This window comes from Protopterus annectens, chromosome 4.part0 (assembly GCF_019279795.1).
Source record: "Protopterus annectens isolate FY-2018-M chromosome 4.part0, PAN1.0, whole genome shotgun sequence".
Lineage (NCBI taxonomy): Eukaryota > Metazoa > Chordata > Ceratodontiformes > Protopteridae > Protopterus > Protopterus annectens.
The window spans coordinates 1,291,829,457-1,291,844,686 of record NC_056733.1 but is presented as its reverse complement, the minus strand read 5'-3'; the positions used below and the strand labels follow the sequence as shown (position 1 = coordinate 1,291,844,686).

General features: G+C 39.6%; 1 protein-coding gene across 1 annotated transcript; it reads left to right on the top strand.

The window, feature by feature from the left end:
- The first annotated feature begins 215 nt into the window (after positions 1–215).
- LOC122799841 (protein BTG2-like) lies at positions 216–6,109 on the top strand. The gene is made up of 2 exons (XM_044069168.1): positions 216–623; positions 2,670–6,109. The coding sequence occupies exons 1-2, from the start codon at positions 491–493 to the stop codon at positions 3,002–3,004; spliced, it is 468 nt and encodes a 155-aa protein (XP_043925103.1). The 5' UTR covers positions 216–490; the 3' UTR covers positions 3,005–6,109.
- Positions 6,110–15,230: the final 9,121 nt, after the last annotated feature.

The window sequence follows — 15,230 nt, the reverse complement described above, 5'->3', positions numbered from 1 at the left end:
TTTCCCAGCAATGATCTCATCCGTGACGTTAGTCCTTCCACCCCAGCGTAAACGAACTATTTAGCAAAGACTTCCGTTGGCTTGCCAAGTCACTCCCCTCTTGTATTGGTGTTGGGTTTCTCGCAGCCGTGCCATTGGTCGGTGTAGCTAATCATCCAGTGATGTCATGGTTATTGTAGCCATTATGGAAGGCTTCTATAAAATGGGAGAAAGCTTTAGTATTCAGGCTGATAACAAGAAGGAAATTAAGGGTAGATGTTTACGTGGAAGTGGCCGTGCTGTATAACGTAATTATTACACACTTGTTGGGTACGGAGCAAACACGTATCGTGCTTCAGTTTGGGACAGCAAGTAGTCAGCTCTCTTGTGCCAAACCCTTTCAAGTTGCTGCTCTGCTGTGCGATTTTCTTTGCCCCAAGGCTGATATTTTAAAGGGGCAACGAACCATTTTCACTTTTGTTTGCACTACTTTTTCACACTACGGTAAACCATGACTCTATACGATAACAGAGCAGAGATTGCTGCAGCAGCTGGGTTTATAACAAAATTACTGAGGACAACTGGGTGTGTGGGCGATTATGAGTTGCGGCTGTTTAGCCATGCTTTCCGGGAAGCCCTATCAGGTAAGTTGTACCCCCCCCCCCAAAAAAAATGTGCCTCTATGAAAAGACTGCTCACTTTATAATTGCATTGCGTTTAGATTTGGCTATTTTACCTGACTGGTGGAAATATTTTTTGTAATATACATCCCTTTCTGTTGGGGTGGTCTGCGTTTTGTAACGTGATGTAAGTACCGTGTCTTTTTCCTACTAGTTTTACCTGTTCCCTACTAGTTTTACCAGGAATACTATGTCAAGTGTCTTATAATTTGAAGTGTGTGTGTTGGGGGGTAATGAAACCGCTTGAGTGTTTGGATCTTGGAAATATCGTCAGTAATTCCATGCTAACTGGATAGTACTGTAATTTCTGCAGCTAATGAATACTCCATCGAAAGCGATATTACAGTTTTAAATTGTTACAGACCTAAGATACATTCAACAAGCAGCTGTTCCCAGGGGCTAATACTGGCGCTGCCACGCGCTATAATTTTAACCTTCAGTTTTGACTTCTAGACTGCATTTGTTTTAAACGGGATAGAACACTTATCTCCACGACCCTTTTTCAGACTATCTGTTTCGTTGGATAGAACACTTATCTCCACGACCCTTTTTCAGACTATCTGTTTCGTTGTGACTTGTTCAGAGTAGCATAGTTGAGTACTTGGGGGACTGAGGGAATCTAAGATCTCCCACAAGTGTTTTGTTAACGGCTTACTTTTCTGTGCGAGCTGCCAGATAGCTTAAGCTGAATTTGTTCAAAGGGCTAGTTAAAACAAGTGAAGCAAAAGCTAGTTAAAACAAGTGAAGCAAAACGTTGCAAGTGGATATTATAATGGCGCGGGGGTCTAGTATTTTTTCCGGTTATACTGTAATATGTACAAATTCTGTTTTGTCCTTGATGTTAAGGTGTATGAACTGCGATAATTGCAACTAATACTTTTCATTCCTTATACCTCTTTGTTCTCCCTTTTCCATTTTACTGCTTAATTCTCTCCACTGACTTTCTCTAAATGTACCATACATCCTCACTTTATATTGCAATTCCTGTCTGTAGTGGTAGCATTTAAAGTAGACTCTTGGCCTTATCTCCCTTTTTTTTTTTTTTTACTTATTTCAAAGCACTATAATCGGTAATTGGCATTTTGGGTCATCTCCCATCGTTAACATCTTAGGCATACTTCTCAACCGCAACACATCTGGACAAAACCCAAAAAAATAGTGACAGTTGAGTCTCTTGTGTTGGTATGCATCTTGTTAATTAAACATCTGTTAAGTGGCTTCAGTCCTCAATGTTTTGCCATAAAAACACATTTTGAGGAACTGATCAAAAATCCAGTCAAATCTGGACAGTTGAGGGGTATAATCTTGAGACGGCATTACAGCAGGTGGCATTACAGCAGGTCTGAGAGATTGTAGTAGTACCCATCTGATTCTGCTTCCTTATGGTGACTTGATTGGATTATTTCTTAGCCTATGGTCTCGAGTTAATACAAGTAACACTGGGGGTAGGTAGTGTAGAATCTTTAACATCCTCTTAGTGCAAGAAGTCTGGACAATGCCTGACAAAATGGGGGGGGGGGGGCAAATAGGGACATATTTTAAATATTGCTCTTAAACTTAGAAAGGTGCTGGAATAACAGGGTCTGAAACTCAAATGTATCATTATTTGACTTCAGTCCTTGGATCCATCCCAACGACTTGTTAGAGCCACAAATTTTTACAAGAAATAGACCAGAAATGAGGCAAATATATGGACAGTTGAGGTACTCCTTACTCCCTAGGAGTTCTTTGGCTGCACTATAATTTTGTATCTCCCTTATTTTGGGCTTCGGGGTGTGATGGGGGTTTCTTCTCAGAAGCTGTTGCAGGGCCTGCTCCCAAGTGTAATATGTTCTTAATCTGTTATGCTTTTACTATGAAATCATTGTATTTGTTGTCCGCCTTAAGTAATGCATCTCCATTCCCGTACAAAAGTAGTAACTTTCAGCTGGGCACTTTTAAGCTGTGTGGTATCTGCTAGTTTTTTTTAAGGGCATTTAATGAGTCTAAATTTTGCTATTTTTTTTACAGAACACTATTTGCACCACTGGTTTCCTGACAGACCGGACAAAGGATCAGGCTACCGCTGCATCCGCATAAATCACAAAATGGACCCAATCATTAGCAAGGTGGCTAGCAGCATTGGTTTGGACAGCCAACACTTACATCGCCTTTTGCCAAGTGAACTGACTCTCTGGGTTGACCCATATGAAGTTTCATACCGCATTGGTGAGGATGGCTCTATCTGTGTGCTCTATGAGGCAACGGCAACTCGTGTAAACACTTACCAGATGCTGTCGTGCAAGAAAGAACTGTTTGGTCGCACAAGTCCTTCCAAAAACTATATGATGACAGTTTCCAGTTAAACGTCTGCTTTTTCTTTTACTCTAATTGCTTACTTTTGTAAGCTGGCAGCACATTTTGACAAGATTTTTAAAAATTGAAGTAATTTATTTGTTCCAGGGTTCTAGCATAGAGTTCTCACAAGTGTAATTATTCTTTAATTCTTCAAGAGTGCCTTTTGAGTAAGTTGGCCTAGAGCCCCCCCCTGATAAAGACTGTTGCCTTAAATATGACTTTGACCAAGACTGACATAGAAAGGGTACTTTGTTAATTTATTTTGAATATGGTCTCTTCCCTTTTGGAAGGGCAAGCTTTACATGTGTGTATATAACGATTCTTACCATTGGTGTAAATTGCTGGAGGCAAGTTGTAATGAGGTGAATGTTACAGCAACCTATACTTCCTGAGAGGGCTAAGTTATCTATATTTAGCTATGTACTTGGGTGTTGAGGGGGAACACACAGTTTTCTTATGCTTGCTGCACTCTAGTCCAGATTTACTTCAGAAGTTTAAAACCACTGCATTTTGCACACTTTAGAATGGTCGTGCAGTAAAGGCTTGCTTTATATTAGGCCAGTACTCGTCTCTGCATTTGTATCCATTTGAGGGATGGTATTCAGTATGACTAGAACATGCAAATGGCATGGTTTGTTTGCATTTTTTTACAGTCATTACTCTTGCAAAATTGGTGAAAATGTGTATTGGTGGTTCTTGCACTGGAATACCATGCTAGAATTTTAGGTCTCCAAAATGTTGCAAAGGTAACAATTTCCCCCACCCTTTTTTTTCTGGATGGTTAGCACTACTTCCATTAGTGCTAGAACAAGTCTAGCATTTACTACAGTTTACCTAGGATAACCATGCCATGTTTGCTGCCCCTTGACTCTTGGAGGACTGGTCTAGCTTAGCACTTTAGCAAAAAAATGAACCGAAGTTTGAAGCTGTTCTGCTTACCCCAAAGCACAAGCCTTTTCCCCACTTAGTATTTTGGCTATCAATGGTGGAAACTTAAGGGGGTGATTCTTGTGAGTTCTCACAGTGCAATACTAAAGGGTTATATTGGAACACACAACCTGATTTCATTGGATTATTTTGTCGTTTAGAAAGATGGATTTGTCTCTTCATATTTTTATCAAGCCAATGCCTTCATAGTTACTCTGCAGCCTGGTTTTAAAATTGTTACTTGTGTAACTGGAATTGTTTACATATCACTTTTTAACTGTTTACTGGGGTTATAATCTTGACACTTGGACCTAGCAGGTATATTCTCTGCATTTAAAGTTTCTATGGTGTAGTAATGCAAGTATACTTAACTGCCTGGTCTGGAAGGTCTGTTAATATTTTGGAACCCTGCATGCAAAGCAGTGGTAGCTGTTCATAAAAGTATTGTGTTCATGTTTACAATATTCCAGTGGGAAAACTTGACTGCCCAATAATGAAGAGCTCTTAAAACTGCCTGTTACCAAGAAATATGTCACTTCAAAGAAAAAGTTCCAGCCCAATGTGCAAAGTATTGTCCTTGCTTAGCTGTGGACCTGTGTAATGCCCACCAAGAGGGTAGCCAGAAACTCCCTTTGTACTTGGATTTATTTTCCTTGTATTTTGATTTACATTTTTCCAAAGATTCTTTTTCGTAATTATTAGTTGCCTCAATGGCTACTTTTTTTTTCTTTCCTCCTCTTCTTAATAAAAGCAAGCTTTGTTTACAGAACATTGTTTACAGAACAATGTTGTAGACATAAACACCAATATTTCTAATATTTATTTGTTGAATAGTAGTATGGAAAGAATGTTCAAATGTACTTCAATATACAGTGTTCTTGACTACACTCTTGCTGCCACAGTATTGGAAGTATGCTTAGGACATGTTGCTTTTGTGTAGTATGTTCATAACAGTATTGTAATTTTCTAAGAAGGTGATTTAAATTCTGCAGAATATCAAAGCACTTTTCGTCCAGGTTGCAGAGTGTTGTATGCTTTAATGGTATCTGTGCAATATAGAATTCTCCTCCATATCTGCACTGCTAACAAATGTGATGGTAATTTTTGTATTACTGCTGTCCAATATGAAAATGGAGTATGAATCTCAGTCTTGAGACATTATTGCCTAAGACCTAAACTGTGAATGGATTTTTTTTTTATTGGGGGGGGGGGGGTCAGTTCTCAAAACTTGACACGTTTATGCTGGAAGGCTGTAGCACAATTAACCTAAATTTGACATGCTGTACTGTTTGTTGCTCTGAGTAGAACTGCAGTGCAGTTCTGCTGGGATGTCTGTTGCCATCTCTAAGCTATTGAAGTGTTTTTGTTAATGTATACTTTTTTATATACATTGTATAGTAATGTCAATAAAGTTGTACAGATTTTTAATTATTTTTTAAAAAAATAAATGAGCTGAAGCATAAAGTGACTTGTCTGTTTCTATAATTTATATAAGCTATACCATTGAAATGAAGTGTCAAATGGTGGTAAACTGTCCATTTTGGGAAGGCTATGCATAGCGAGTGCATCTTTATTTTTATCCATGTACTGCATAAAATGTTAGATGTGCATATGTTAAGGCATGTGGTCCTTTGCAAGTGACTCCACACTAAGGAATGTACTTAACAAAAAGGAACTGCACCTTTTATGATTTTAAGTCTTGCTGTGACTAAACTATTTCTAAGGAGCATCTTGTGGTCCAGTTGTCCACCAAGCCATTTCTTTCAGTATATAGAAGCATGTGTGTTTTTCCTGCAGCATTTGTAAGTTGTGGATGCCTGCAGAGTCCGTCGAGAGTTTGCAGCATGTTTCATTCAGTAAAGTGAGCACTTTGAAAAAGCCATACTGATCCTCTCTGTATCGTTATGCCTCTTGTGCCTCCCTAGCTCCAATAATGGGTCTGACCAAGTCCAGAGAACAGAGGCATTAGAGGTAGATGGCCAGATGGGTGCAAAGACTGATTCTATATTCTTGAACAAAATCTCAGCATTTACTTGAAGTAGAATTCAGACTAATTGGAAGATGGTGCTAAATTTCCCTTTATGTATTTGGACAAGTGTTTCAAAAAGTACATAACAGCTGTGTGCAAAGTTTGTGTATTAAGAGTTGATGTCTAGCAAAATATGAGTAAATGGGATCTATTTACATTTTCATGAACATCTACAATATTTCTATGATAAAAGTCAATGTGAATCTCCAAGTACTAGATTTTGGATTGCTCACTACTTGGTTATCAAATAATGAAAGACCAGCCTTAACACTAAATTTGTGATGGCTCACACAAGTGAACATTTATATTTTTGCAAGTTTGTTTGACAAAATGACTCTGCCATCTGGCTGCCCTGTTGCTGACTAGTTTAGTTCAGCATTTTCTACTTTGATTCCAACCAGCCTGTCATTCAACTGTGGAGGACTATTGTCTGTTTAAAAACTAGGATGCCAGCATCTTTATGTATTGGCTAGTGTGACACCAAGTCTTAATTACCAAAGTCAGCGCTTGCCTTATTGACATATATCTTGCTTAAAAGCATCCCTAGTCCTTCCAAGTGCATTGGATTGGAGTAATGTAAAAGTCATGGGAACAGTTACCAGTTTGGGGCCGTGCCTCAAAAAATTTGACAAGCCCAGGAACATAGATTGCAGTCCGAATTAGCTGTGAGCTTGCTAAAGTTGTTTTCATGAATGGTTTAAAACTGCAAAGCTACTCTAAGTACCTCCTAATAAAGGTACAATTAATATACCACTGGGATGCAACAACTTCAAGAAACTTCTTTATTTCTATAATGAAGTAATGAGATTCTGGGAAGTAAAACCTGGTGAAGACTCCCAAATTCGGGTATGCAGTAAAACTTTGCATTTCATACTTGTCTTATGTAATCTAGTCTGCCCATAAGCATGGTACATCAATGCTTTAATCTGTGACACTAACCATGTTTTCCTGAGTCTTGGTAGGCCTAAAAAAATCAGACCAGTAGCAAGAGAGGGATTTGTCCCATTGTAGAGCCTTTAAAAAAAAAAAAATCCAACATCTAATGCCTCAATTGTGTACATTTTAAAGTAGTAAGTGCTTCTAAAATTAGACTTGTCAGGCCTGACACTAGTGCAAACAATGTTTGTCAAATGCACTGTATACTTGTTCGTATTTCTGTCCAGACTGGCCGCAGTCACTGAGAAGCCATTCATTGTTAGACATGAGCCTGATAAGCAAGTGGGTGGTGACATGGCACAGGAATCACAATGCTCAAAATCTTGTGTTGCAGTTATGCCCTGTAACAGTGTTTCTAGTCCAAGCCTTTGTGTAGTGTGCTTCCTGGCACCTGTGCAGATGCTGATGGCTGGTGCCCTTGACGTTAGTGTGAACATGTACTAAAGTCTGATGCACAGTGTGAGACAGCGTAACATTATGCAGCAGTCACAAATTTTATGCCAAAGGGGTTTGTGATGAGATACATGTATTTTAGGTAACCTTCAGTAATTTGTAGGGCTTGCACACATTTATAAAAACGGGAGCGCGTTATGAAGTGCTTTTGGATCTCAGGTGGCAATATGGAGTAAGATGTGCAACATTGCCAAAAGGGCACACAACACTGCCTGGTACAGCAGTTTAAGAACATAGGAATTGAAGTCAAAATTGTCAGTCAGTACTCTGACAGTAGTATTACTCTGGTGTGCTTTACTGCCTGACTTGACAAGTTTAATTATTACAGCTGCAAATTGGATGCTGCAATACTTTCAGCGAAGGGTGTAAACCCTCTTGCGTGCAGTTTTCTGCAAACTGCACGTCTCTTTTGTTTTAAAGATACAGAAGTCAAATTATTAATGTGAAAAATATGAATAACTGTCTGGCTGAGTAGTGTCTACTGCCAATTAACAGCTCGATATATGATCAGTGTAGCAGTAAGATTTGAAATATGCACAAAGAAAGGCAAGGAGGGCCTCAATATTTTAACCAATATGGAAAAAGGACTAAAGGATTGCTAAATACTATCGGCTGAATTGGAGATGATCATATTAAGCTCACAAAGTGCCTCCGTTACCTGCATTATGCAAGTGATGCATACATGCACAAAATAATTAGTAGACACCGCAAAAAAATAATTCACTGCATGGAGTATAGAAAAGTGAGTTTTCAGTACATGCTTTTACTGTGCCAGCATCATAGACACAGGTTTGCAGTCTACTGTTTGTGGAGATGATGCTAATGTCATTGAAAATACAGAAATAACATGTCACTAGGCTGATGTTCCTCAAAGAGATTGTAAAACATACATAAGTGAACATAATAATGTCTTGTAGAAATAAGAATAGTGTAGACAATGAAATCAAGTTATCCTGCACTGTTGTATAAAATTTAGTTTGAAATTGTTTACAGAAATCTTTCTGCTGCTGTCTTAACAAATGATTCTGCAGGCAGAGGGGAAGACGTTTGAAATGGCACTCCCTTTCAATTCTGAGCTGTCAGTTGCAGTGGCAGTTTTCACACCTCTGCGGTAGTGTGGGAGGAGGGGACTGTCAATTCAGGCAGGACTACAAAAGAACACTTAGAACAAAGGCATCCAATTTAGCTACAACTCTGCTGCTAGATAACTTCAAATTATACTGAAAAGCAAGCTGTAATCTAAACGTAAGAGTGATTAGCAACAGAAAAGAAGCGGGCCTAACACAGACTGAATCCAAACTGACTGAGTCACAGATTTCCCATTATATGTCTGGCATGGGAATTCAGTTACTTCCTTATGTCTGGCATGAGTCACAGAAAGGAGACTTAAATGCTTTATGGGAAAGAGAAATACTGGCTTGAAGGAGAAGATCATGTTGATATAGCAAGCCCCATCGGTAGCCATGTTGTGGTAAACTAGCTAAAATTACTAATAAAGCAATTGGAGTCAATTTTAGGTGTTAAAATAGGTCTGAAAACAGACTGAAAAATATTTTTTAGTTCTAAGGTGGAGTAGGCTCTGGATAAAGGTTACTAGCCAGTGTCATTTTTGTTTAATGTCTCTAGTTGGCTAGGACATTAGCAGTCATGGAATTGTGCTTTGTCATGGATGTACTTGGATGTATCCTTACAGTATGCTGTCATCTGTGTATGAAACACTTGAGTAAACCTGTTTATGTATGGAAATTTATTTCCTCAAGTAACCCACCCATGTCCTTGAAGTTAGGTGACTGCAAATCTGTAAGGTAGAGAAGTACTGTTTTTATATTAAAAATCATTGCCTGAAATCTACACACTTGTAGTTGATGCATAGATTAATTGCACCTTCCACTAAAAGATGAAAGCCAAACTCTGTAGTATATGACCACCATCAAAACAAGGTGGTAACTTCATTAAATGCTAAGTAGTTAAAAGCCTGTGTAGTCAGAAGCTGCTATGCAATTGCAGGATGAGGATAAAAACATGGTCATACAGAGGAATCCAATGTAAACTTCAGTGCTAATTTAAAATCCTGTTCAGTCAAATTGCTATACAATTGCAGTATTAAAGACTCCATACTAACAAGCTTGTTAGATTTCAAAGTACTTGTGTAATAGAGATACAGGAATATCCTCACTATATCCATTATTTTGAGGAAGTCCTTTTTCATTGTATAGCTTTTATCTAAAGGTCTGGGTCCAGGATTGTGATCATTCATCCATACTTGGCATTAATTAGGCTGAGTATAATGCCCCTTTTGGTATGTACTTCTCCAAACCCCTGTCACAACTGTGATCAAAATGCTTCCTCAGTAAGACAGTCATGGCCTTAAAGTCAAAACTGTGGACTCTCTCAAAACATTCTCTCTCATGCAGGTAGGTGTGTGTGTGAATGGGTGTGCTTTCTTTGAAGTTTTGGTGTCGGGCTGGGCACTGAAAATCCACTGCCAATTATTAGTGGACTAGTTCCAGTGTGGTGGTGCCGAACTGAAAAGCTGAGGGACGTTACTATTGAGACTACCTTTGCCTCTCAGAGAACCTCCTCAGACACTGTACAGTCAGAGGGGTGGCATAAACACCCACTCAAGGGATGCAAGTCTTATGTGCAACAAGGGAATTGCCCTACTGTGGAATCCTCTTCCATTCTATCTAAAGAAAAGTACTTCTCTTACCCTATTAAAATGTAATTTGGATGAATGGATGGGTAACCACAAATTCACCCCCACTTTAGCACTTCTGTCCCATGGTTAACTGCAACATGTAAATCTCCCAACATAGCCTTGTAAATGAGTGCTAATGTGAAAATCTTTTTAAAACAAATGACATTCTTGTGCTTCCCTTGTGAAGTGAATGTGAAAAAAAAAAAAAAATTGTTAATCTGGACAATATTGCGGCTTGGTGTATATTAAAGCATTGCAAAGTATGTACACAGATCGCCTAAATGTAGGGAACCCTCAGACATTGTTTGATGGCCAAGATGATGAAGCTAGCTTGCTTCCACGCTATGTAGCAGCTGTCTTCAAGTGAGTTAGAGTGTGAACTCAGCAGTGGGTTGAGGATAATGCAAACTGAGTTTGGTAGCTGGTTAAGTAGGCCTCAGCAATATAAAGCCTCTTATCCCTTAGCTGCTTGTATCAGCATTATTCAAGGAAAATGTGGGATGCAAGTATGAAGCATGTTGCTTTACCAAGTCAGACTTCAGCTTTTTGGCTGATAATGGCCTTAAAACTATAAATTTCTGCAAATTTGCACTTTTGTTACCCAGAGTGTTTCTGATCGCTTTCTGGTTTGCTATAGGTGATGCAGTCATAATGCTCTTGATGCATAAAATTCTCCGATTCACATTTTGAAGGAGCAGTGTGGTTGCAAAAGTCAGTATTTACTGTTATGGTGTGGGTATCCACCAATGAGGGTGTGGTAAGAAGCTATTCACTTAGGTGGTTTAAAAAATAGCTTAAAGCGTTAATTTAAATGTATAATTCTGTTCTTGAATGACAGATTCAAGGTTTGTTCACATGAAGACCTAGGAGTAGCTTAAAGTACAAGTAGTGCTATTTTTCACTTACTGTTCTAGTGGACAACTCTGAAGTTCTTTTGGGTGAGGCCTGGAAACACTAGCTTGTGAAGTAGGTGTGTTTCTGGCCTTCACTAATTCAGCATAAACTGCAGAGTGCACACACAATACTCAGTCTTTGAATGACAATATCATACTTTAATACTATCAGACCTTTCAGCAGATATTTTTGCAACTTAATGTTTTTCATGTTTGTTTTTAGACTCGCCAAGGCTACTTGTGTGTTTGTCCTTTGCTTCATTCAGATTAAGGATTACAATTTAAATTTTATAAATGCAAAAGAAATCTGACATTTTAAAACTGCTTTCTAACAACAACTAGAAATAAAACTGATTGAAATTGAAAAATAATGGAATGGTGCTCATTCATCCCTGCCATGTTTAAAGCACAGATAATGGAATGGTGCTCATTCATCCCTGCCATGTTTAGGGCACAGCTAATGGAATGGTGCTCATTCATCCCTGCCATGTTTAGGGCACAGCTAATGGAATGGTGCTCATTCATCCCTGCCATGTTTAGGGCACAGCTAATGGAATGGTGCTCATTCATCCCTGCCATGTTTAGGGCACAGCTAATGGAATGGTGCTCATTCATCCCTGCCATGTTTAGGGCACAGCTAATGGAATGGTGCTCATTCATCCCTGCCATGTTTAGGGCACAGCTAATGGAATGGTGCTCATTCATCCCTGCCATGTTTAGGGCACAGATAACGGAATGGTGCTCATTCATCCCTGCCATGTTTAGGGCACAGATAACGGAATGGTGCTCATTCATCCCTGCCATGTTTAGGGCACAGATAACGGAATGGTGCTCATTCATCCCTGCCATGTTTAGGGCACAGATAACGGAATGGTGCTCATTCATCCCTGCCATGTTTAGGGCACAGATAACGGAATGGTGCTCATTCATCCCTGCCATGTTTAGGGCACAGATAACGGAATGGTGCTCATTCATCCCTGCCATGTTTAGGGCACAGATAATGGAATGATGCTCATTTATTCTTGCCATGTTTAGGGCACAGATAATGGAATGGTGCTCATTCATCCCTGCCATGTTTAGGGCACAGATAATGGAATGGTGCTCATTCATCCCTGCCCTGTTTAGGGCACAGATAATGGAATGGTGCTCATTCATCCCTGCCATGTTTAGGGCACAGATAATGGAATGATGCTCATTCATCCCTGCCATGTTTAGGGCACAGATAATGGAATGGTGCTCATTCATCCCTGCCATGTTTAGGGCACAGCTAATGGAATGGTGCTCATTCATCCCTGCCATGTTTAGGGCACAGCTAATGGAATGGTGCTCATTCATCCCTGCCATGTTTAGGGCACAGCTAATGGAATGGTGCTCATTCATCCCTGCCATGTTTAGGGCACAGATAATGGAATGGTGCTCATTCATCCCTGCCATGTTTAGGGCACAGATAATGGAATGGTGCTCATTCATCCCTGCCATGTTTAGGGCACAGATAATGGAATGGTGCTCATTCATCCCTGCCATGTTTAGGGCACAGATAATGGAATGATGCTCATTCATCCCTGCCATGTTTAGGGCACAGCTAATGGAATGGTGCTCATTCATCCCTGCCATGTTTAGGGCACAGATAATGGAATGGTGCTCATTCATCCCTGCCATGTTTAGGGCACAGTACAAATACTAGAGATTCTGTTTCAGCTGTTAGTGGATACAGCATGTGACAAACTGACTTTATTTCTCTTACCTCACATGGTTTGCTAATTATTTCTCTGTTTGATTATAGCTAAACAAGGTCAAATGTGTTTCAGCTTAGTCTTCCACTGGCAGTAAATGAAGGCATAAACTACTTTGCATAATGGTGGTACTTTACTCTGCTGCATTGTTAAAGAGCAAACAATATTTGTTGGCCCACTAGGTCAGGAAGCTTATTGCCATCTATATCATGTTTAATAAATTATTGTAAAATTCTCTTAAGTAAAATATTCAGTGTAGCAGAATTTAACTTTTATACTGATGTGTACAGATTTACACTGCGGTGGTGTCGCCTCACAGTAAGACGCTGTCCGGTTCAATTCTCAGCGAGTGTCTTCTGCCTGGAGACATGGGTGTACCGTCATTGAAGGTTGTGCGGTAGCGCTGGTAACTCGGTACGTAGAAAATCAGCTGCCAAACATTAGTGGACCAGAGTTCTGCTGTGGTGACCCCTAACTGGGAAAAGCTGAAAGACACAACAATATACTGCTGTGTACAGATTTACTTTGTGCTTTTTTTGGCAGAAGAGTACTTCATTGTCTAAATAAATGAAACTGATTACTGTACCCTTGGTACAGCATGAACGCACTATGGTTGATTACTAGACTGGCAAAATAAATGTTTACTTATATAAGCAGACATGCAAGGGTGTGCCAAAATGTTGTACAGTTTTACTCATGATCCACTGCATGACTACCAGTCACGAAATATCTCCAGTGGTACATGGGTTGTGGTACCATTCCTTTCTGAGGCACTTTTGCCATGCTGCACTTGATCATTGTTGTAGCTATCTAGCCACAACAGTTGGCCAGAAATCTCAAGAGAAGAGTGCACTATGAACTATCGGTCTGATTCCATCTCAGTGGTCAAACAAGTTGCTCTTGATCATGCATCAAGCAATGTTTATCGAGGTAGAAAATTAACTGCCAGTACCACATTTTGGGTGTGGCTGCCTTTAAAGTTACTGAATCCTAGTAAAATTCTTTAGTCCCCCTCAGTGGTTTCATACATTATGTTCACAATATGAAGGTTTATGTAAATCAATTCTACTTTGCAGTGGAAATTTAATACTGGGATGCTAACAAAAAGTGTGGCTTTTGTGTAGTTTCTTGTAATCAGGTTAATGCTAGGGACTTTTTACTGCTTTCACCTTCTTTTCATTAAAGTTGTAGTGCTGCAGACTTGACTAGTGATCATAAATATTTTGGGTTCAGGCACCTAGGTAGCAAGATATTTCCTTGTGATACATTTGGTTGAGGACACATGACTGAAGTGACAGCTGCAGAGAAATATGACTTGCAAATTTCCTGTGGGCAAAGAAAAGAACGTGGTGCCATGTCCACAACTTCAGTAACCAAATGCGCCATGGCCTCCCAAGACATGAGACAGCAGCACGCTGGCCAGGGGGCATGTTTGTGGCAGTAAAACTGAAGTGCATAATGGGCAATGATTTTATAATTGGTATGTGTGGACCACTACAGTGTCTAGGAAACATTACATAAGATATATAATGGAGCATAAATGTGACTACAGTAGCATGGAGAATTTCCTTCATGCTGTAGTACACTTCTACATGTTGCAGTTACGTAGGCATGTACTGTACATTGAGCACAACATTCATTACTTTTGCCCCCATGCACTTGGTTATTAAAGCTGTGGGCAGGGCTTTGTGTGTTTCTATTTGCTCACAGGAAATTTGCAACAGCCATATTTCCCTGCAGCTGAATGTCACTTCAGACGTGTCCCCAACCAACTGTACCACAAGGAAATGTCTCACAGCCTAGGTGCTTAAACCAAATATTTCACATACAGTGGCTCTTAGTTACTTGGATCTACTCACTGCACTTGAATGAGTGCTGCTTCCACTATGTGACATGCACCAAAATTGTAATGTCATCCTACTGAAAATTTCCTGCATAATCCCTGTGGTAGAAACAGTGATCATCCAGAGAGTACATTAATAAGTGGGAAGGTGGTATTATATGGGAGGTGTTCAAGAACAAGGGATTATATGTGGTATTCTCAGGAAGAATTGAGGTGTAATAATTAGGGTTACCACCTTTTCAAATGCTCAAAGTGGGACATTTTCTGTAGAAATGTCAGATTTGCAGGACAAAACATACCCATGACCAGTACAAATGATAGAACTTCACCTTTCTGCCAAAATAAAAGCTTATTCGTGTAGCATTTGAGTTGCTTATGCTATTTCATATAACATTTAGGTGTTTCAGAGAAAAAAATAACTGTTTTATGAAGCTATGAAAGAAAACATAGAAAATATTTTCGTACAAAAATCTCAGGACATCTGCCATTTTGTCACTTTTTTCGCAGGACACAACTGCCCAAAGAGGGACTGTCCCTCACAAAGTGGGACAGGTGGTAACCCTAGTAATAATTGTTAGGTCATATAAAAGTCCTTTGTAGTCAATCAGATTGTAAGATATAAGTGCCAGGCTCAGAGAGACTAATCTCTGTGTTTTTTTGAAAAGCCCCAGTGACCTTGCCTTAAGATATGGCAGTGGCCTGTGTGCACAACTGGTACACAG

What these genes read in the sequence shown, in the direction of transcription:
- LOC122799841 (XM_044069168.1), top strand. Translation starts at nt 491, where the DNA reads ATGACTCTATACGATAACAGAGCAGAGATTGCTGCAGCAGCTGGGTTT. An exon ending in TTTCCGGGAAGCCCTATCAG is followed by an intron (nt 624 to 2,669) that starts GTAAGTTGTACC and finishes TTTTTTTTACAG; the next exon opens with AACACTATTTGCACCACTGG.